The 23,833-nt window shown below is 41.9% G+C and overlaps 1 protein-coding gene across 1 annotated transcript; it reads left to right on the top strand.

The window, feature by feature from the left end:
- Positions 1-4,523: 4,523 nt before the first annotated feature.
- LOC133402335 (circadian-associated transcriptional repressor) lies at positions 4,524-14,568 on the top strand. Its single transcript, XM_061675906.1, has 6 exons — positions 4,524-4,661; positions 7,292-7,640; positions 8,845-8,920; positions 9,838-9,916; positions 12,235-12,361; positions 13,065-14,568. The coding sequence occupies exons 2-6, from the start codon at positions 7,332-7,334 to the stop codon at positions 13,449-13,451; spliced, it is 978 nt and encodes a 325-aa protein (XP_061531890.1). The 5' UTR covers positions 4,524-4,661; positions 7,292-7,331; the 3' UTR covers positions 13,452-14,568.
- Positions 14,569-23,833: the final 9,265 nt, after the last annotated feature.

The following is a 23,833-nucleotide window of genomic DNA, read 5'->3' as shown; positions in this document are numbered from 1 at the left end:
TTCCTGATTAACACCGAAGTTAAAATGGATGCCACAGGCCTCACTATAAAGCAAGGCAGTTTAATAATTTAATCCAGAATGTCTCCCGGCCGATCAGAGGAAGAAAGCTGAAATTAAGGAAGAACATTTTACAATTACATTTCATTAAATAATAAGGAAAATAATTCTGTTATAAGAGTGGCAACCCAAGATAAGACCTACTTAATTTGTGGACCAGCATTTGCATCATCTTTGTTTAAGAAAAAAGTGGATTGCGTGGTCTTCATGTTTCACATAGCACTGAATTCTGTGGCGACTTTGGTGCGGGCAGCATGGGTTCAGCTCCCACTCAGTGACCGTGTGAATGTGAGTGCGAATGGTTGTTCATGTCATGTGCCCTGCGACTGACTGGCGACCAGTTCAGAGGTGTAGTCTGCCTTTTTGCGCAAAGTCAGCTGGGATAGGCTCCAGCGCCCCGCGGCCCTGAACAGGATAAGCGGTGTTGAGAATGGATGGATGGATGGTTGCAGAGTCTCCTGGAGACTAGCCGGGTCACCGGGGAGTCTAGGTGAATTCAAATAGGTTCGATGTTTTTCGGCGACCCTTTGGCGACTTTATCAAGTTTCCAGCAGGTCTCCAAGACCTTGCGGAAGCTAATTCTGTCCGTGCCTGGGGGTGACGTCTCCGCGAAGTCTCCAAGATCTGCTCGAGACCAAGGAACCATCATGAAGACATCTTCGCTACTTCTGGCAAATAGGTCCACACGAGACGACGCCCTGGTGATAGTGCAAGCAATATTTTGGTCTCCTGAGTCACGCGATTGATCAGTCGTGGCAGTGAGCTAGGCCCTTAAATTGTGTTTTCTCAGTGTAGCTATAGAGTCTTATCACATGCTAGAACTTCATTTCTAAAAAGATCACCAAGAGTCTTTTTCCTGAGCTGTTTACCAGCCACTTGCTGTCCAACATACAGTATGTCTTCAGCCAGCTGGTCAACAAATGCACTTTCCATTGTAAACTGTAAAATAGGGAGTCAGACAGACTTTGTTTTTTTTTTACCCTCTCCTCCAAGCGTGTCGTACATGTGCCTGAATTAATGCTTTGATCCAAAATAAATGTCTTGTTTCCTGTGCTTTGATGCATTCACTGTTGCTTGAGGGGCTTGGAGACAAAAAGGGGAAATGAGAGTTTGCTCGGAAGCTCTCTGTCGTCACAAAGTCTGGGGTCACTGGAGGCACGGGGCATGGACGGCACAACGACGGGAAACCATTTGGAAACACCTTATAGCGCAATTACAAATTTACGAGCGACTGGGTGTGCCATGAGGTGCGGGGCTTTAAAATGGCATCCATGGGTGTGTGGTTTTTAGACCGAATGGTAGTGTAGTACAGTTCAATTCAGGGCAGTCGTAAATAAATCATTAGAGGTTGAATGGCAACAGTATAATAGCCCATCACTGTTTTTGGCTTCCTTGGGTGGTACCAGACACACTGCAGTCATTTGCAAGCAATCGATTAAGGCAAAAAAATACATATATATATATATATATATATATATATATATATATATATAAATGTAAAAAGAATGTCAGCATGCAGCACTCTACTATGTCGCATTCCTCATTTTTGTTGACTCCATTTGAGTTTTACTACATCACACTGCTATGATGTCACTACTTTACGCAGCTGTCACCATCCCTACACCCACCTGCATAGCCTGCGGTGGAAACACAAGCCACATCCAGAGTTCATCATTCCAGAACATACTGTGCTGGTCAACCCTGAATTGTTCAACTTGCAAACATGGTTTTAAAGATCTCCATCAAATAAACAACCGCACCACAAAACGCCGTCCATAGTCATATTACCAGGTGTCGTTCTGCATGTTCTTGCTGAAGACTAATTTTCACTAGTAACCCAAATCGCATGCAGTGTGAAGGGAGACACATTCTTCAACTAGCTTAGTTACGCCAAACATGGGAGCCGAGGACATGAGGCTGGTGTTTGACTTGGTGTTATCTCAGGCGCACGTGATCACGTTTGCAGAGAGGGCCTTCGTGAGTCACTTGTGCCTCCAGGCTCGGCATGCTCGTCTGGCCCAACTGAGGGGGCTTCTTATCCAGAGGCAGGCAGCTATATTAAGGTGCAGTGTGTAAACACATCATAAAAACTGGAGCAAAGTAGAGCGCAAACCTTCCACCAAGGCCGAACTGACAAAAGTAAAGAAATAAATAAAATGTTGAATACTGTTTGTCCATCTGTTTGATAGTAGATATCTTGTCTCAATTTTCTATTTACTCAGAGCGGAATCTGGGCCAGTTTAGTTAAAGACAAATCGTGCTATGACTTATTTTGCGACGTTGATTCACAGGTGCCGGCACGGTGGACGACTGCCTCACAGTTCTGAGGACCGGGGTTCACATATTTCCGGCGGAGCGTCGAAGCAGAAATTTTGCATCGGCCAGATTTTGTAGTCGGCCTAGCGACTTTTTTTCCCCAACCCTAGTGTTGTTGGCTACAAGAATGATTTCTGATGAATATGTTGTATCTTTTGCCAGCCTAAAAACCACCTCCTTCTGGTGTTTGAAAATTCTCCAGCTAATCTGGAAGAAAAGAAAAGAAAAGAAAAAAAACATACAGGTAAGGTGTAATTCTTCGGTCATTATTAGCAATGACTCCAAAATGGCCACGATGTTAGGCGCGCAATGCATTGGAGGTTAATTATTCGAAACGAAATGCACGGTCAGAAATCGTCGTGGAGGTAAGGACTGACTCACTGAAGGACTTACGGTACTTAGCTTAAATAATAATTACAATGAAAAGTGAGAGCTTTCAATGTCGTCTGGAGCCTGGACTACTAACGCGCTGCAACGTTGACGTTCACGTAAGTAAGTGCTTCTCCCCCCGTCAATCACCCATAGCTTTGCTAGTTAAACAGCTGCGTAAACTTGTCAACGGGAACAAAAAGGTTTTCTTGCTCTTCGCATCAAAATTACAATGGTGGGAGCAAGTGTGTGTGTGTGTGTGTGTGTGTGTGTGTGTGTGTGCACGTGCGTTCGTGTTTGTTGTCAGTAAAAGCTACCAACAACTTTATAAGGCAAATAAAATTAGTACTGTTGGCCGCAATCATGCTTTGAAAATAATATTAAGTGCAGTCCTGTCTGTTTCCCCCAAGCCCAATATCTAAAAGCCACTCTCTCACGTTTACGTACACACACGCATGCACACACACAGTTGCCTTCACGGACCCCACACAATCAGAAACCACAGAACTCCAACAATATGCAGGGTTGCTACAGTCTAGCTGTCTTTAGAGAAGTGCACATGAGAATGGTGTGCTTGTTTAAATGTTTAGGTACTTACTGTATTATGCATGTCAAGTCGACACTAAGTACCTCATTTAATGTGGCTTCAACTACACTAATATTTAAGTTATTGGTTCATGTCGATGACATCATTCTGTAAACTGTGTGGCCTATGTTACCAAGTAATGGGTACCGTTTGGCTAATGCTCTTTTTTTGTATTGTGGATAAGTGATATTCCTGCCACTTGGCAGCTTCTGAAAGTAACTAAAAAGTTACTTGTAATCTAACTTTGTTACTTTTGAAATCAAGTAATCAGTAAAATAACTGTTACCTTTTCAAGGTAACTGTGGCAGCAATAATGATTAACTAAGTAACCATTTTGGGTTAGTCAATTCACAAAGTTAGCAACGCAGTGGAACTGGTTCTCTTGATAGTGTGTTCAGCGATTTCTTTCCCCTCTTCTCAGAATGTGCACTATGCAAGTTAACGTATGAGGGAAACACATTTTTTTGTGCCGAGAACCTTTGTTATTGTGCCAAGTTGTCAAAATTGGTATTGCATATAAAATCGACAGGAAAAAAAGTTTTTTTTTACTTTTGCATTACAGTACATTCCTGTACTTTTTCTAAAACAAAGGAGTTGAATTAATGCTTTTAATTTTACCAGAGTACTTTTATGCACAAGTGCCTGCATGTACTTTTACTTCAGTTGAGTGTGTGAGTACTTTTGCCACCTCTGAAGTGATTAACATTACTGTATTTTTTTAAAATTAAAAACTACATTTGTTGACCGCTTAATTAAGTGACATAAATTAAATATGCGGTTGATTCGCTGATTAAAAAAAACAACAACAACCAGCTAATTCAAATTTGCTAACACTTACTAGTACTGGTCGTTGTTTAACTTGCTGACTGTGCATTTAAAGGCTGCGCCACAAAGTCAGCCATCATGGTGTCCAGATGACATAACGAGGAGAGCGCTTCTGGAATGCCCCCCCGCCCCCTCCCAAAAAGAAGGTTGACTTTTCGCCCAACTGAAGCGAAACCGATCCGCGTGTTCACGTGTTGGCCTAATCTGCATCTCATTTACATATGTAACCCATTTTAGCCTATTGCGCGTTGCCTGCTCACAGGGAACAAGCCCATTTGTCAGCCGGGCACTCCACCGGAGCAAATGGGCGAGTCGGCCGCCCGTGGCCACGCCCCCGCAGACACGTTGTCTCGGGAGAAGCAACACGGGCTACTCGTTGAGTCGCGAGACCTCCGCATTCGCTCCGAGCACTTACGGCACGTCTGCTCAGCTCCCGGTCCGAAGACGAGCTACAGTCCTCCCGCTAAACAAAGGAACAGGACCGGTCCGCTCCACGGTGGAAAGGAAGGTATGCGTCTACTTCATAGTCTACACTCATTAAAACGTCACTCTCTGTCAGGATAGGTTTTACATTTGTTCGTAATTATTTACTCAAAATCCTCCGGAGGAATTCCCTGCAAATGCCGGGTGTAGTAGGATTATTAACAGGAAGCTTTGTGTGGTAGTTTGAATATAATGGTTACTTTCATTGTGTGTCTTTGTGTGCTTATTTTTTATTTTATTTTTTAATTTTATTGTATAATCTCACCCATTGATGAGGAAGTCCATGGTGTCTGAACATCTGCCGATAGGACCTCATTACCTTGCTTTTTGTTTTTGGTTGGAAAACAAGATTGTACTTGGTTTTTATTTGGGGGCTGTTTGTTTTTTAAACATAGCAATTGTTTTTACATTTTATGTGGTTTTATGTGGTAGTGGTCATCTCAATAGGAGCACCCCACCTACACAGGTAAATGCGAATGCATTTTGAGACCATATTCAATGGTCTCAAAATGTTTGAATGTTTAAACTCACTGGTTTTATATTACATTTTATATAAGACTAAAACATGGTATTTAACAAGTGTGTCAGGTGTGTGTTTTGTATCAAATAGAACCCTCCAAAATTAAATAAATGTTCAGTCATGTCATAGAAATCTAATTTAATGTCTCAAAGGCATTTAGAGAGTGTTATCTTTCCCCATTCTCGTTTTTTCAAAATTATAGTACTGTACAGACATTGAGGATTATAGTGTAGTATTATTGGATTAAATGAGATTAAACAATGTAGGTGGTGGTGAACACTTTGACACAAGGGCATGATTAAGTTTTTGTCCTCTGTTATTCCGGAGTTGATAATGCCTCTTGGGCCTTAGAAGTGAATATGCTCTCGTTTTATTCTGTCTAAAATGCAATATTAATTGACTTCTGTCTCACTCGTCCATCGCAGCTGCTCACCCTCTTGCGCAGCAACCTGGCCACTGCCCAAACACCTTTTCAGGTCATTTTATTTGTTTTTCGGTTTTTCTCTTCTTGTCTTTTTTGGTTTTGTTGAGCTTGTAGAATCTGCAGACATTTGCTCCACCCCACCACTTGTGAGATAAGATCAGAGGAGACAAAGAACCAGGGAGCAATTAACTCTCTTTCCCAACAAAATCACAGGAAGTGAGAGACATGGCAGGCGCAAAAGCATTCTAACCTCTACCAAAATAATCCTGTGTGCTGAAAATGCTTCTGTCACTTCCTGCACTTGGCGAGAGATCTGCTAATCACTATTGGATATGAACAGATCCACCAAAAAGTGATATTCTCAGTCTCACACTCCTTTTTTTTTGTGAGCTCTCTTTTCTTTTTTTTTTTTGCCACCACATCTGAGGGTCATTTGTGTTGATGGGCTGGGGTGGTGGTCAGCCGCCTCAGCCATTGGTCACCATGGTCACCCCTGCCCCCCCCCCCCCCCCCTCCTTGAAAAAACAAGTGATGTTTATGAATGAGTGGAGAGGAGAGCAAGCAAGCAGCTGGTAGGGCTGCTGACTGAGGCCCAATGGGAAAGAACTCTCCAGTTTGTCCAGTTGTGATGCTGAGATGTCACCATGACAATGATTTGGAATATTTGTGGGATGTGCAGAACTGCTCTGCGGGTTTTTGGGTGTTTGCCCGACTTGTCTGTGTGTTTACTAGCTCAGGTGATATAGTCTGCAAAACAAACGGGTGATTGTGGTCATCGCCATCTGGTCAGGCTGCCTTTATAATGATGTTAGTTGGAGATGTTGGGTCATTGGAGGCCTTATGGTATTTTGCACTTATTTATAATTTTGGACTTCATGTCGGACACTTTTTGGTTTCATTTTGTACAGTGAACCACCGTTTAGCGCAAGGGATACGCCCCAGAACCACCTGCAATAGGTAAAAACCCATGATATAGAGACCATAAAACCTTTTTTTTTTTTTTTTTTTTTTTAAATACCTGTCCCACACACTTTAAATACACTTAAACATAAGCGCCTGTACTCACCCTCGTTGGCACAGTTCTTGAAATAAGACAACATTCATCTAGCTGTTTCTCTCTCCAAGTTAAGTTTACCCTCTCTCAAAACTGCCACAAAATAAAGGAGAATTCAACATTGTATATTTAAACAGTAAAATGTTCAACAAAATCATATAATTTAATCAAACGAAAGTCTGCTAGCGTAATGCTAACAATGCCAAATGCTAACAATGCCAAAATGCCATAGATGGGCTATTAGAAATTAGCATTGACGTTACAGTAATTATAAACTTTCCAACACCTGCCACTTTAACACACACTGAGTAGCAGCACATACAAACAGAGCATACAGCAATACTGACAGGCATATCTTCTCTTTGCTCTGTGGAAGCGACTATTACTGGAGCTTAGTTGTGAACCTTGTCTTCTTCTTCTTGCTCTTAGTTACACCGCATCTCTTCTCGTAGAGCTCAATGCTTCCCAGCTCGTTGCAGCACAACGTGGTACTACACTGAAGGCACGCAACTGTAAATTCTGACTTGCCTGTATACTGTAACAACCCATAAAAACAGTCGCTTAAAAATCCATGATATAGCGAGGGCGTGAACGAAGAACCACGATAGTGGAGGACCACTATTGTTTGATGATATTAATGGCAAATCTCTGTTTCAGGTCAGTGATGGTCAATGGTAGTTAAAACCTGCAGCCAAGGATGTCTGCTACTGATTCGGACAACTCCATTGACTGGCTCGCTAGCGACACTGAGGACAGCACCAGCGAACAGGAGTCAGAGAGGACCCACAACCAGTCGGATACTCCTGCAACTGACAGCCGCCGGAGCCATGAGGCGTCCACAAGGGGGCCTCCCTCCAGCTCCACGGAAACATGGGGCAGGAATACCATTGAACTGTGTAAAACACAACAAGGCGAGAAGATGAAGCGACGCCGCAGCTTCACAGAGGAGGAGGGAGGACGGATACTTTCCAGTCAGTCCGAGAAGGGACGACTTTTCACCCGAAAGGTGAGCTCCTCCGTGAATCACGTCGGACTCCCAAAGGAGGTTGTTGATGGTGCCAGCAAAACTGGGCTGTGCCCCTCTCACCAGTATCAACTGCCTGACGTTTTTTCAAAGTGCCTCATGAATGACATGATGCACTGTAAAGATCCACCTCAACTCACCAGTGTCAGCAGAATTAGTCATCTTTTCTGCTATAAATCCTATCCATGGAACGGGGGAGTTGGGTGGGGGCTGAGTCATGTCTAGCAACTGTTCAGTGTTTACACTGAATACTGCCATTAAAAAGCTTCTCTTTAATTAATTTATTCCACGTTTCGACCAAGTTGTCCAAACCAGTAGAGCTTGCCAAAGTACAGATTGGAGCAGTTAACTCTGATATTGTTTGAGTTTCCATCCTAATTTGTGAAGGCTCAATGGTTATAGCTGTGTCTGCTCTTCATAAATAGAATGACATCATTTCACACAGTATTCCCAATGAAATAACAAAGAAGAACTCGACACGGTATACAAAGGACAGCAAAGGGAAACACTAAGCATTGTGGCTTCTTTCTTCTTGGCGTATGGTCATTTAGGCTGTTAGATGCGTTTGGTGTTCTTAACATTGCATTCTCATTGTTGCACGAATGTGTTAATTCTCTGTTGAACTATCGACAGACTGCAGTGGGTCTAGCTCCACTTTGGTACCATATCACTGCAGTTTGTATCCTTAACTATGAGTGGGCATTTGATTAATTGTCCATGATAATCTATGGGAAAACCTCCAATCAAAATCAGTCAAGTGATCAATTATTTTTTTCCCCTCAATAGTTTTAATATTTCTCTGTATGTTCTGAATTCCAGTTTCGATGAAAATGTTCTATTGAGCAGACTAAGGTCATAGATGTGGTAAGCATGGGTAAACCTCAACTTCCCATTGGTGATGTCACGTTGTTCTTCTTTAGACCAAAAACTATCGTGAGACTTTCAAGTGCATCGATTCCACACAATCCAATAAATTCTTCACAATCAGTTAATTGTCATGCCTATTCCTAACCCCAATGTAAGGGTTCCAAAAAGCAGAACTGTCGCTGGTAAAGTTATTTTGGAAACATTTTACAATTGAAACACAAACAGTTTGTGCATATATCAATTTGCAACAAACTGCATTTACACCAAAATGAAACTTTATAAAGACATCAATAACAAATCAATGTGTTATTATTTTTAGTGCATGGAGCTGCAATGCTACATTCAACCACTGTCATCGATCTTGAATGGCCTTCGTTCAGGGAGATACAGAGAAAGTAAGTCTCCCAGTTTTATTTACTGTGTGTGTGTGTGTGTGTGTAAGTGCATAACAATAGACAGTTTTGTCATTTTGACTAAAGGTTTTAACAGATGCATACATAACACATGATAGAATGAAACTCATTCAAAATGGCCTCATGTGGAGTAAAAACAAAACATCCATCAATCCATTTTCTGAGCCGCTTATCCTCACAAGGGTCGCGAGAGTGCTGGAGCCTATCCCAGCTATCTTCGGGCAGGAGGCGGTGCACACCCTGAACTGGTTGACAGCCAATCGCAGGGCACACATAAACAAGAAACCATTTGCACTCACATTCACACCTACGGGCAATTTAGAGTCTTCAATCAACCTACCATGCATGTTTTTGGGATGTGGGAGGAAACCGGAGTGCCCGGAGAAAACCCACGCAGGCACAGGGAGAACATGCAAACTCCACACAGGCGGGGCCGGGATTTTAACCCCGGTCCTCAGAACTGTGAGGCAGACCCTCTAACCAGTCGTCCACCATGCCGCTCAAAACAAAACATTTGAATGTATTTTTAGCAACTTGACAACAGGCAACATCACACTTCAACCGTCATTATAAATGAGATGTCTGGCACAGTGGAGTGAGAACATAGTGTACCACATTTGTACAGGGTGAGAGCTGCCCTTAATTATTGGGCTGATAGGAACAGAAAAGGCCTCTGCAAGGAAGGATGGCATCATGTTCAGATAACCTGTTCACTTTATGATCCCAAAACCTTGTGTGAACCAGTACTACCCGGCCACAGAGAGAGGAGGAGTTTGTTTTTGATCACGTAAACACACCAAAGTCACACAAACGCACGTTTTATGCGAGCCATCTGTACTGCACACTCTGCTGTCCTGCCGTCAACCCGGCTCACATGTTACAACATTTTCCTTCTCCAGGACTCAGCAGTTTCCAAGAGAGTGTTGCCATGGACAGAATCCAAAGGATCCTGGGCGTTCTACAGAAGCCCTACATGGGGTATGTGTCCTCATCGAAACCTAAATACTCCCACCAATGCATGTGTCTGTTTATATTCACTATAAGGAGGAAAATATTGGGGACATTACACATTTTGGGAAGACTCTCAATAAGAATTTGGAGTGCACCGGTGAGATGAATTATGAATTTTTGAAGTCAGAGGTCACTTGGACCCTGACGTCACACGCACACACTCATCCAAACTTCATCTTATGGACATGGTGGGCCTTCTCTAAACTGTGCCTACAAATTTGGAAGCATAGAATTATCCAAAATGTCTTGAAGAATAAAGAGTAAGGGTGACCTATTGGATCAGTAGTTTTCTCTATGCCGTGTATATACACCGCTGTTCCAGTCGCTGTGACCCTAAGGTTTATTTTTAAAAGAATCAAAAGAAATGGTTGTTGTTTTGAAAGCTAAATCATAAGCACTTTTTAGCATTCGTATACGACTTCTGGAAACTACTCGATATTGCGATTGCCATCCTCAAATCCAACATGTCTGCAACACATGGCACACAGCTGGATGCAACCCCCCCCCCAAAAAAAAAAAAATCCCCTCCGCACACATTTTCAGGATAAATTTACTGCAGCAGTTGCAGGGTCTCACTGCAGTCGGGCATCTCGTTAAAAATGAATAAGGCTCCATGTGGAAGCGGCACTCTAGTGTTTGCTTGATTGGATACTATAATGGCGTGTAAGATCACCGTTCCTTAAAGGACAACATTCTGAACACTAATTCTACTGTAAATTTGTACTATATAGCTGTAAATGTTTTTGCATATTCTGATAGTTTTCATTTACGCAACATGAGGTGCACTTGCACAATCTGATAAGATCCAATACAAGAGCCTATCAAAAATCTGCCTTTACAAATGCATTTGCAGTGTTCAGTTTTGACATCAAAAACAGGCCTTTCTATTGTTTTGGTACCTATTAGTTTCCTGAGCAATACAGTAACTATAGTACTCCATTGGTTCCCCTGGGAAATTCGGTATGTTGTGACTCAGTGCAGCAAAGTACAAGACACACAATAGACAGTAATAGGAAAAAAATGGACATATGCTTTGGGTTGGTCAGTGGCCAATTGTGACAAAATATAGCTCAATGAGAAAAATATATGTAAATACAGTAGACGATAAGGTGTGTTTAATAGCATAATAAATATTGTTAAATGATTACCTCTCTGAAAGTGTCAACAAAAATATATTGTCAAGGTAGAATTTTGATACAGCTTTATTCAATCTCTATTAGAATGTGCAGGTCTACATAATGTGTAAATGTGTTTTGCTTAACCTTTTATAATCATATATACATATCTCTTTTAAAAATTCAATAATAACCCCAAAAATGTTTTGCATTGCACCCGAGACCAAATCTGTATAATCGTTCAAGCAAAAAACCTTTCCCCTTCTCCATGAGTGCTGTATGCAATCATATCCTAATAAACTACTACGCTTGAAAACTCAGAAGCAGGACTTCCGTAACAATACATGTGATTACTCTGACCGTATAAGAATGAAACTGCGTCTTAATTTGCATACTGCATGCAACGTGCTGCCAGCGCTGGTACACTGACATCAGCCAAAGTGGGCACACACTAATTGGTGTCTTCAGCCGCCAGCTGCTGCCGTCATCAGGGAGACAAAGAGTGGGTGTGGCAGCCTCCCTGTAGACAGTCTGGGGCGAGGCCCGAAGGTGGATCTAAATCCCCCTCTCACCCTCTCCTCCCCCAAGTGCCCGCTCGGTGCTGGCAGCTGGCAGCTGCAACAGCCACACAATGGCAGATAGGATCAAAGTGACTTTTTTAGCAGTCACTGTTACAGATAATCTTTCACATTAATTTAACATGCTGTGAAATGAGTAAGGAAAGACGGTCCTGATCATAAGACACTGGCTAATCCCTAACCACCATCTGGTTTTGATGGGTTTGAAATTAAAGGGCCGCCACGTTCTACCCGCCTCTGATGAGAAATGCGTCACGGCGACTAGTTTATTTTCATGGTGACGCTGTTGGAAAGCATCGCGGCTTTGGTGCTTTAAATTTAGAGGCCAGCGGAACTGTTATAGACGGGGCCACGTGTGTGCACCAAACGTGAGAAATGGACCGAGGAGAATTTTCCTCCCCACACATGGAGCGCAGGCTTTTTTTTTTAAGAGCGTAATTGTTCACTTGGCTCTTTGAGAGTGCATATTTCTTGTGCGATCTTAATACAGCGATAAGATTTCACCGCAGAGGTTGATTACTCCGATGCATGCAACCGTAGCTCTTAAATTATCATGATTTTCTCACTCTCTTTGTTTCTTTGCATTTTTCAGAGAGAACTACATTAGTATCATTCTTAAAATGGAGGAAATGCTGAAGAGTTGGTTCCCCAACATAAAACCCCTCCACCAACTGGCTGTCACCCACACAGAGGAAGTCGTTCCTGCCAAGAAACTAAAGGTAAAGTTGCGTATTACCAAAGCAAAAAGGGTTATTTCAAAAATCCTTACTGTCAAGAACATGGTGGTGACAACACAGGGAAATGGGGATTACAATTCTATTATTACTCAATCATGAGTCTAAGACCGTTAAGGGAGGATTGGAAGCTATTTTTACTGACGTACAGTTTTACAGTCTCGCGTTCCATGTGAACAATCACAGAGGAGAAAAGGTAATTTTGAAGGAGTGTCCCTAAAGGAATAAGAAAGGTCAGAACATTCTGTGACATTCAATTGCTCAGATGTGTAACACACCCTCATGTTTCTATACTTTGCCTCACCTCTCTTGGATAACTATTACACTAATACAGTATAACCAATACTTTGTGAAAGGTGATGGTAGGCACCCTCATATGTGCAAATAGTGTTTACATCTTTCACCAGATAATTTTGGTTTTATTGGCTCCAGATAACCTGTTGAGTTAGCTTGACTTCAGCACTTTTGTGTAGGTGTCATGAGTCACAACATGAAAACAGACAAAGTTGGAAACTACCTGTATAGCTTAACAAAGCCAGCATTGAGTCGAATAATAATCAGAATTAATTTGCAAGCAGGAATGCGAATCTAATGTCTGATTAATTGACCGACAGATTACTGTTTAATTGTGATAAGGCAAGGAAATGTGTGTGGGTTGTTTCAATTGTGATTCTTATTTCCTCAACAGCTTTCCCCTGTGACCCCAACTGCAGCAGTGAGCCCCGTCACCATCAGCGATACGCCGGTGGCCGCCAAACTCCTCCGAGTCACTGACCTCACACCTCCCGGAGCTTACTCGGCAAGCAACCTGAAATGGCTTCACACGTCCCCCATCTGCTCCCCAACAGCGGAGGAGGCCCCGGCCGCCCCCCGGCACGTGGCATCCCCTAGAGACCTAACACAGGACAGTGCCGTGTCATCCAGCACAGACAGCCCCGCTAACACAGACTCTGTGCCCAAAGGGCCTCCGCAGGGTAAAATCAATGCGCCATGTCTAGAGCGCCTCCTCAAGTCAACGGAAAGCATCATCAACCGCAGGAAGACGTCAGGTTTGATGGACAGCAGCTGGTCCTAATCAACATGGGGGGTGAAGAGTGGGGGGGCTGATTATCATGCAGCCGAGCCTTGACTACTCGACCAGGGAGGCCAGTTTAGCTCGTTTCGCCCATTCCAGCCTTCAGGGGAGACCAGAGCCTTCAAAAGGGATGCGACAGGTTTACTTTTTAGTGTGAAAGACAAACATGTTGTACTCTCTGTGTGGGAATGTGCCCTCTCTGACATGACAAGTGTCTGCTATATTTCCTTTTTTGTTGACTTCTTTTGTTTTGTGGTTTGCACTCTTGGGTAGTGTTTTTGAGGGTAGGGAGGAGAGCAATTGCACCCTAACTGGAGCAGCATCCCACTGTAGATCCGATGGTTCCGTTTGAGTGTTTGTGAAAGTGCCATCTTGCCTGAGAGGTGTGAAGGAAGTCAACAGCGGTCTACGTATTGTTGTGCTGAAATGTGACATTATATTCTTCTCCTTTTCATGACTCCGCTCTGTTAAGTTTATTTTTGGGACTGTTACTAATTTTCATACTTTGAAAATACTCAAGTCTTTTTGGTACAACTGTTCTACCTCAGAGGGCGCCACATCACAGTTGATGGGCGAGCGTAGGAATGTAAAAGCATGGCTCGCCCTCTCTGGACACCTCAGTGGATCTGCAGTGAACCCGACGGTAACAAACAGTGAGCTCCGCAGCACGAGCTGCCCTGCTCAGGGATGCTCCCAGCACAGGGATCCTCTCGTGGTGCCATTGTAAAGAATGTCCACTTTGAGTCTCCCAGTAGAAGGCAAAGAGTGCCTGTAACGTCAAGCTGTGCCTGCACGCCGGTTTATTAAAGCAAGAGAAGTGTCGGGATTTCCTGCAGCAAGGCTGGATTGTACAAGTCAGGAATTGGCACTCTCCTGCCATTCATTCTCTTAGAAAGCGTAAATTATTCAGTTTTTGCCAACCCGTTTCTGTGGTAGAGTAGAACAATTCTTGTTTTGCCACAGAACTCAGACAGTATGTTCGAACTGCAGAAGAGGACAAGGTTTTTCTCTTTGTAAGCCTGACAAGACAGCTTGTCGATTTACTCTGAAAAGTGGCCTTTATAGTGTGAAATTTTATACTTTCAAAATAAATGTGTGCATATTTGTTCAATGCAAACTGACTGTTTTATTGGGGATTTCATAAGAAGAGGCTGTCACAATTTGATTTCAATATTAAGAAATTCAATTTAAAATGGATTTTACATATACAATTGTTACTACAGCAGACTGGAAAGACAAAGTCACCATGATAAAGTATCAAGTATATATAAAATAATTAAACCGTAAAGTGCTCATGGAATGATACATTTACGTTACCTAATTGGTCAAATGTATTGAATCCCTTGGCAATTACATCTATAGTAAATGAAAATGGATAAAAAATAGTCAAACACTCATTTGCAGCTAAAATAGCTTTCACTCTTCTAGGATGATTTATTAACTGTATGTACTAATTAATTGTTAATATGAGTTATTGTTGATCTTTTGCCCCAAACAAGAAGATAACAGAAAATGCTAGAAACCAGGATCAGTATGACAACACGGTGCGACACCACTACAAACTGCACCTACAATAACAAACATTTTTATTCCATTGTGTCTGTAAAAAAAAAAAAAAGAGGAGTTAATACAACTATTGTATCTCGTTTGATAGTTTATTAATTTACACTAATGTGATTGGGAAATGCATGAGGAAAGGTTTCTAGATTTATGCGTACAACACCCAAATATTAATCTACGTGATTATATTGGTACAGGTATGTTTGATTGTTTTGTTTTTTCGTATTTGGGATATTTATACATACAACAATAGACCTTTTAGCGAACACAATCTATGCCGTTACCGCATGTCGAACTGAATACTGCCACCTATAGGCAGAAGGATTTGGATGCTCTGCAAGGCTTAATATCATTCTATACATATCACAAATATTACTACACATCCAGTGAACATATGTGAAATGTTTGGATTTAAGTACTGTATTTCACACCATATTGGCTTAAGCATTAAGCCTTTGCCTTTCTAAACTACATAGTGACTTTTTTTTTTTTTCCAGATTAAAAGAGGCGATTGACAGGATGCAGAAAGGTCTGTTACCCACACGACACTGCATCAGCATTGCCGCCCCTGATAGTGTCTGAGGGTGAGGCTAACAGTCTGGGTGCACATGCATCAATCCAAGGACACCTGGCACACATCCGCCTCGCAGACAGGAAGTGGTCATGAATGACAGGAAGAGCTGCATCAACAAAAAAAAGGCACCTGTCTGGCGGCACGATGGAACACATCACACATTGTGCACGTTGTGATACTGCTGCACTAGTGAACAATGACGTGCAAAGAAAATCCAAATCAAAAATAAACTGCTGAGAACAAAAGGGCAAGAAACGGGTCACTTTAAAAGGACTTCAGTTGCATATAAAGACAATTTATTGAGGTTCACTCCTAAATTTAAAACAAACAGACACATTGGAGAAGAATGTTGTTCTGGAGTTCACGGAGTCATTTATTGAGAAAGATAAATAATTTACTGGAAGAAAGCCCCAAAAGCCACAGTGTGCACATGCATGAAGTGAATCACGATAGGCTTAGGATCCAGACCATGCAATATAAATCATACTGCTTTTGATATGAAAGGTCTTGGCTTTTTAAAAGAACTCAGTGTTGAAAGGCACAAAAGGCAGCTCGTTAGTGGGGCTGCCGAGTCATTGCCCTTTTATTAAAGGCATATCAAATTACCTAGGCCGAGAAATACAAGCGGCAAAAGAGGACGGGTCGGTGATTCCGGTTGCGAAAAAGATGGCCTTGGTTTGATCTCAAGCTGAGTGTGAAATGACGACGCGGCATGGTGTCGAGTCAAGATTGGAGGAGGCAGCATGCTACCATTTGTTCATACAGTACAGTATGTATTGTAGCTACCTATTTACATTATCAAGTGCCGCCGCACACAAAGAAGCTAAAATGTATTTAGCTTCTTTGTATGTATTGAACTTTTGTTCAAAGACATTAACCATATAAAGAAAACAACATTTTAGCAAGTTGAGGGTCAAACCATCGTGTCATCAACCCATTGTTGTCCTAGCTATCGCGGCATACACATACATACATAGGAAGTCCAGTAACCTGTTTTCCGTCTTGGTCACGAGACGTCCCACAAAAAGCGACTTGACTACATTTTTTTGATCAACGCTAATGGCAAACTAGTTGAGACAACAGCTTCTCTGCTGGTTGCAGCCCTGTAATGGACTCCATTTTGCTTCAATTTGCTCAGAGACAATCACCAATCAATTAATTTCTCTAAATTGATTATTATTTCCATCCCTGGTTGCGAACTGCACTTAATCATACTAGGATGTGTTCCTAATATTTTGGCCTATACTTATGTAGCTAAATAAAGTTACCAAAGTGTGAGAAAACATATCTTGTCTTATAAACATCACTGCAAACTGTCCATCAATTTTCTACAGCCCTTGCCGTCTTCTGGAATCTGTCCCCACTGACTCTGTTGGGCGAGAGGTGGGATACACCCATGACTTGTCACCCGCCAATCCCAGGTCACATACTGTAGATATCAGTGTCTTCTAGTCTTTGGGAGATTGTCAGAAGACCCAGAGGGAAAAAACAAAACCCCAAAACATGTTTACATGGGGTGAACATGCAAACCCCATACAAGTTTTAAACCCAGAACCTGAGAATTAAGGTGTACATGCAACCATCCATCCATCCATCCATTTTCTGAGCCGCTGCTCCTCAGTAGGGTCGCGGGCGTGCTGGAGCCAATCCCAGCTGTCATCGGGCAGGAGGCGGGGTACACCCTGAACTGGTTGCCAGCCAATCGCAGGGCACATACAAACAGACAACCATTCGCACTCACAGTCACACCTACGGGCAATTTAGAGTCTCCAATTCATGCATGTTTTTTGGGGATGTGGGAGGAAACCGGAGTGCCCGGAGAAAACCCACGCAGGCACGGGGAGAACATGCAAACTCCACACAGGCGGGGCCGGGGATTGAACCCGGGTCCTCAGAACTGTGAGGCTGACGCTCTAACCAGTCGTCCACCGTGCCGCCTACATGCAACCATTGTGTATGAATTTAATTATCAAATAAATACCTCAATCAAAAGTGAAGATTTTCTTCTACGTGCAATAGTAGCTTTTTGAGATTTATGCTTTAACCAGTAAGTGGAGTGCTATGGTTTCAGAGCATTGTATGATGTATTATTTTTGTATTATTTTGAAGAAAGGACTTCCTTCGTGTTCTGTAAACCTTTAATTACGAGCTTTGCAAATCCTAAATATCCTATTCTAGGTTAATATGAATGCTGTCTACTGAAATCTATACACGCTTTCTCAGTGGTGTGTTAAACAGCTATGGGGAGTTTGTAAATCTTTCCTTCAATATAGGTTAATCTGAGGAGCTCTGGTTGCACAGGAGATGGTCAATAGCAAATCCTGTTATTTAGAAGTTTGTTGCACCGTATATTGATGGAGGTAAATCAGTGTTGATAGACAGATGGATGGACGGACGGACGGACGGACAGACAGACAGACAGATAGATAGATAGATAGATAGATAGATAGATAGATAGATAGATAGATAGATAGATAGAAAAACTGGGATGGAGGGACAAATGGATGGATGGACAGACAAAGAAAGATGGAAAGAGAGATGGATTGATCCTTTTTTCGTCCCATTTTCTTCATATAGTTGTGATTATCGTAATTTTTTTAACACACTGCACGTTGACTCAACTTGTCAAACAATGCGTTTAGTGCAAATGTCACTTCACAAGGGGGAGGTAGCTTTAAATACAAGATTGTCAGCATGAGGCTATTGAACAGGAACAGTAAATGTTTTGTGTAGATGACTTAACTGAAGGTGAGCGAGCGCAGTTTTTTCCATATCATACTCAATATCCAAACTTTCTTTTGCTAATTTGCTAAGTTGTTTTAAATTGAGGACTGCCATACTTGAGAGACCAATTAATTAAGCGAGGAAATCAACAGGAGAGCATTAAATGAACCAGCACCAAACATTTGAGTCCACTTCATTTCGGACTGTTTCAATGTACTGCAACAAAACATACTGTATGATTATATGCGAGTGAAATAAGGCCTTTGTAGACGTTTACCACGACCTCACCAGCAAACAACGAGTGAGCAGCTTGAGTGGGTCTGTGATGTAATGACCCTGGCGGCTAGTACAGCATAGCTCCGGTTACATGAGCTGCATCATACCACAGTGTCATGCTTCACTGGAAGGCATGTCATTTCACAACGCTACAAAGGAACCGGGTCGGTGAGGCATGGCTCAAAGATTTACAGTTGCTGGCCCACAGACTGACTGGATATACACGGAAGGTCTGAAAAAGCTTTTTATGTTATGTCAAAATTGGTCTTGTTGGGAGCTTGAGCAGGCCTTTTTAAAAAAATGATATATGTAAATCGGTGCCTGAAAATGGAACATGCGAGTACGCACCTTCCATATTAATCAAGGTAGGATATTAGAAATACACGCCTGGGGCAAAAGCCGTCGACAAGATTAGTTATTGGCCCTTTTGAAGCCTCGTCGGGCCCAATGTCGTTCTAACAGCCGCAGAACACAACGTGAATGCAAAGGTCAATCAATCAAATGGCCTCAGAGAGAATATTACCTTTTGTCCATCCTCATCAATCGCGCCTGCCGCCGCCAACACACAATTCGAATCACACAGGTAGTATTAATCAGATAACTGGAGGGCATTTAAAAAAAAAAACGGAGGGTCGATGAGACCACAGACACATATTAAGCGCACGGCACCTAAATATGGCCTGATTTCATTAAAGCTCATTACCAAAAATAGGGCAGCAGCCTGCTAGCGTGCAGATATGAATAATGGAAGCAACCTCCGGGATCTCATTTCCACAGAGTGATGATCATCCTTAAGTATGTCTGATGATCATACGGATAAAGTGAGAGACCGCTATACATGATTAATGGCGCCACACGTCTGAAGAGCGGCGCGTGGCCTTATGCTGTCACATCATCTGATGAGCCACTCAGACACAATAAGATGCAGAGGGGGCGCATTCATGTCACGTGACACATGACTCTATTTTGGAGAGACTACACGATGAAAGAGATATACCAGTTTATACTACTTTATGGATAATCGACGGTATGTGGTTTAGGACTATGCGCTATTGGGACACCTGGCTATTACTCCCTCCAGGAAAGGAATAGAATGTATATTCCTACAGGTAGGAAGGGGTCTTGACGTAGGGCTGCAATGGGACAGATAACATCCAGTAGTTTAAGAACATTTCCAGAAATGTTTCCATGGGAAGGTTCAGGTTAGTAATTTTGTACGTTGCAAACTTTGCACTGTGAATTAATAACACACATATTACACATATCAAGAGATGCTCATACATATTTGATTGGCTTTATATGATTATATGTAATCACTGTCAATAATATACTTCTTAATTCACAGGTAATGTATAAATACTACTGTAGCATAAATAGGCTATTTTCTTATTATTTAACATACACCAACATGCAACATCTTAATCTTCATTTTTTTTTTCTTGTTTAGAATGGATTTGAAATGTGTGTATAGCTCTTGGGTCAAGTTATTTTAGTGAACAAATAATGTTTTTAATAGAATACGCAAATTGCCAATGAGCTGCGTGCAAGGGACTGAGCGATGCAAAGTGGAAGGTGAAACAGAAAAAAAGGAAAATATGGTTGTTTTAAAAAAATGTTTTTAAACATTTGTATTTTTGTTATACTCAACTGAATGTTTGGAATTTTCCACTGTATTCGCTACAGTCTGCTGTAGAAAGCAACCCTGGTTTGGGGCAACCCTGTCAAACGGGTCCCACAAAGTTTGACTTGTTCAACATTTCTTATTCAAATATAATATGTTGGTGCACCCTATCCCTGATTGATTAACTGATTAAGTAATTAAAAAGTCTCTCCCAATACTTTTGTTGCAAATATTTCAATTCTCATTTTGGGTATTGTGGTTTGATCAAAGGGTAAACATTCTGGGCATGTGCATGATAAAATAAAATGTTATAATAGTAAAACATTTGATTTATTCAAAAATATATTCATCTAAAATGTTGTATTTTGCCACTGCTGTACTGCATAAACACCACCAGATGGCGTTATTGTCAAATGGCAAAAACGGTGCATCCTCAAGTGACTGTTGTTTTCTGAGCGACCACTGAACGCAATAAATTCAACACAATCAATAAGGGCGCATACATTGGACAGTCGTATTTGCTCAGTATATAAACAACAATGCCATTGTAGTAGAGTGAAGTGGTAATATAGAGTGAATGGAGAATTAAACCCTTTCTTTGTGTACCTTTTTTTTTGCCTAAAAACAAACATTTAAAAAAAAAAAAACAGTGTAGCTCAAATACAGACTTAATTGACAATATGCACACAACAATAGGCTCAAGTCTATTACACAAAGCAATACACAGCATATATGGCCTTTTTTTGTCTGTGCGAACCACCCGTTGGATCATCCCTTTATGGCGGCATGATCCTGAGCCTCTGGAATCCCCTCATCCCGAAAAGCTATTGGGGGTAAACCATAGAATTGACCCAGCATGCCAGCTGCGAGGCTGTTACATGAGCCACATCCTGGAAGGCCCGTCGCTTCACTCTCGAGCGATGAGCACATTTACAAAGCGGCCGTCTCGTGTAGCAGTAAGGCAGGGCTTCAATATTTACCGACACCAATCAAGAGATACTGAATGCATAAACTGAATGCACACCTGCTAGGTGAGCCAAATGCTTTCTCTTATCTCTCAGCTCATGGCAGTAAGTGCCCGGCCGTCACTGCATAGTGCACTTTGCTAACAAGGCGTTGAGGGGTTTCAAGTCGACAGTGTGAGCTTGTGAATTACAGCCGTGATGACTTTTGAGTGAAAAAGAAGTAAGTTTGCGCTGTATTGCATCGCAATGCAAGGTTTCTAATGTTTTGCCCATTTTTCAGAGCCAAATATGTTTACCAAAATATTGCTAGTAGTTCTAACCACTGTATAACTAAAAAAAAAAAAAAAAAAGTTCTACAAAGTTCTACTCTAGTAACTACAGTACAGCCAGGATAATAAACATACCTACTCTACACTGTGTACACTAGTGTTCAAAACGGACCTCCTTTTTCTATAGCAATTGTACGAATTGGGGTCGCAGATGAGCTGGAGCCTATTCCAGTTGACTGGGCAAGAAATGAGGTGCACCCTGGACCGGTCGCCAGTCAATCTCAGGGCACGTGGACAAACAATTGTTTACACCGACATCCACACTTATGGACAATTTAGTCTTCAGCTAACCTAAGATGATTTTTGGTGAGGGAAGTGGGGTATAGGGGACTGGTTACAAGTCTTTGCAAGCAACATAAAGACAAACACACATATTCACATCTACGGACAATTTTGACAATTTTGTCAGGCAAACGGCACACAGGAGATCCTGAGATGGGAACCTGTCGGCTGTGAAGCAGACCCGCAAACCACTAGCAACCGCCTTAAGTGGAACAGAAGAAAGGGGAGGGGGGGCAATAATTCAAGATAATGATACAAAACATTTTGGGGGGGAAGACTCACAAGAGTTAAGAGTCTTCAAGTTCTTCATTCCATGAGTTCCCATTAAAGATTTGGCAAAAAATCTAATAAATTAGGCAACAAGAATAGAAAGGTCATCATAGCTGTGTTGTTGTCCTTGCAAAGTAACCGGGTCAGCCTTAAATACGTAACTTGAGGCTTTAAAGGAGATCCCAAATGTGGATGAGGAACAAACAGGGGGGAAAACATTTTTAGCCATTATTAGAAATATAGGCAGAGTTAAGTTTGTGCAGTATACAACAGTAAACTGATACACGCGAGCGAGCTCTCCCCACAGCCAAACACTTTTTCTTAAAACAACGTTGTTAGTGTTAAACTGATGGGGAAAGCGAATTAAGTAAAACAATAGCAAGCTAAACTGCTGTACTTACATTATGCTGAAAGAGTTCCACCCAGGCAGTCTACCAAGCAGGTTAAGTTCACACGGCATTTTTGTACTTGGTTCAAAAAAATAAAGCCTTTTCATGTGACAAATGTTTCTGTATGCCTAATTACATATTTGAGTTCATTTATTTTGGTCGCTACATCTCAACCACATGCTTCCTAATGTGTGTCATGTGTCTCCTTGATCATTTCCCCCACTTCCTGGTCCGTGCATTGTTTGCTATTTTTTCTCCACAAAACTTTTTGGCCTTTCTGACCAGTCTTGAAACTCGAAAGCAGGGATACTCAAATACAAATCTTAAAGGGCCGCAAAGAATTTTGACAATGAGTTAATGTCCATTTATTGAGGTCGGTTAAACGGGATAATACTGTAATATTCGCACCAAAAAAAAATCATTTTCATTCAAAACAGCAACAAAAATGAACTAAAACAAAATGTATTTTCATTTTGACAAAATTAAACTAAATTGCTGAATGTAGCTGAGAGTAGTCATATTGAATTTAGCTATCAATTACTGTGATATTGAATTTAGCAGTCATATCCTCTTTTAGGTTTACCTTCAAACATTGTGTCCATCACAGACAGCCATGTAGTCTCCTATTTCCGCATCTGACAATGGCTTCTTATTCTTACCCAAAACCCACGCTTTAACGGGCATGAATTTGGCGTGAGCACCCTGTTGCTTTTTGTTGTTGTCATAGATGAGTATCAAGTATGTAGCACTTATTCGAAGCTAATGTTGCTAGCTAATGCTAATCTGTACATCCAACAAAACCAGAAGCGGCTCTGCTTACCTTGTGGCTATTGACAGGATAGCAAAGGCGTCGCATCTGTGGGGCAAGTGGCTCTGCATGATACCGTTTCAGACTTTGCAGTCCGGTTGCCGCTTGATAGTGGCTCCGGATCTTCACCCGGCCAAGTCACACACACAAAAAAAAAAAAACTGCCCCACTGTTACATCGCAGTGGGGAAGTGCAGCGCGTCTCACTCACAGACACTTTCAGAAATACGCAAATAACAAGTGTTACTTGGTTGTTCAGTTCCACACTTAATAGATGGACAGACACTCAAGAAACCCTACTGTTTTTATACAAATCATTAGAAAGTACATTTTCCGTATATCCCATTTAATGCCAACCAGGGTGATTACTTCCATTTTCAGAAGAAATGCTGCATGTCAGAACATGACATCATTTCTTGTACCAACGCAGTCAGGATTTTGGGCCCGAGCATCTTGTTGTTGATGCCGAACCCTGACTTCTTGGCATCGTTTTGTGTTAGTGGCCTACTTTATGCCTCTACCAGGCATTCATTCAGATCAGATGGAATGATCGCTGCAATCTCTTTTAGAGTGACTGCTCCCAAA

This window comes from Phycodurus eques, chromosome 5, assembly GCF_024500275.1.
Source record: "Phycodurus eques isolate BA_2022a chromosome 5, UOR_Pequ_1.1, whole genome shotgun sequence".
In the NCBI taxonomy this organism is placed as follows: domain Eukaryota; kingdom Metazoa; phylum Chordata; class Actinopteri; order Syngnathiformes; family Syngnathidae; genus Phycodurus; species Phycodurus eques.
This window is presented reverse-complemented; position numbering and strand designations above follow the sequence as displayed.

Excerpts from the sequence above, each read along its gene's own strand:
- LOC133402335 (XM_061675906.1), top strand. The coding sequence starts at position 7,332 with ATGTCTGCTACTGATTCGGACAACTCCATTGACTGGCTCGCTAGCGAC. Across the intron at positions 9,917-12,234 it reads CTACAGAAGCCCTACATGGG|AGAGAACTACATTAGTATCA; the intron begins GTATGTGTCCTC and ends TGCATTTTTCAG. Across the intron at positions 12,362-13,064 it reads TTCCTGCCAAGAAACTAAAG|CTTTCCCCTGTGACCCCAAC; the intron begins GTAAAGTTGCGT and ends TTTCCTCAACAG.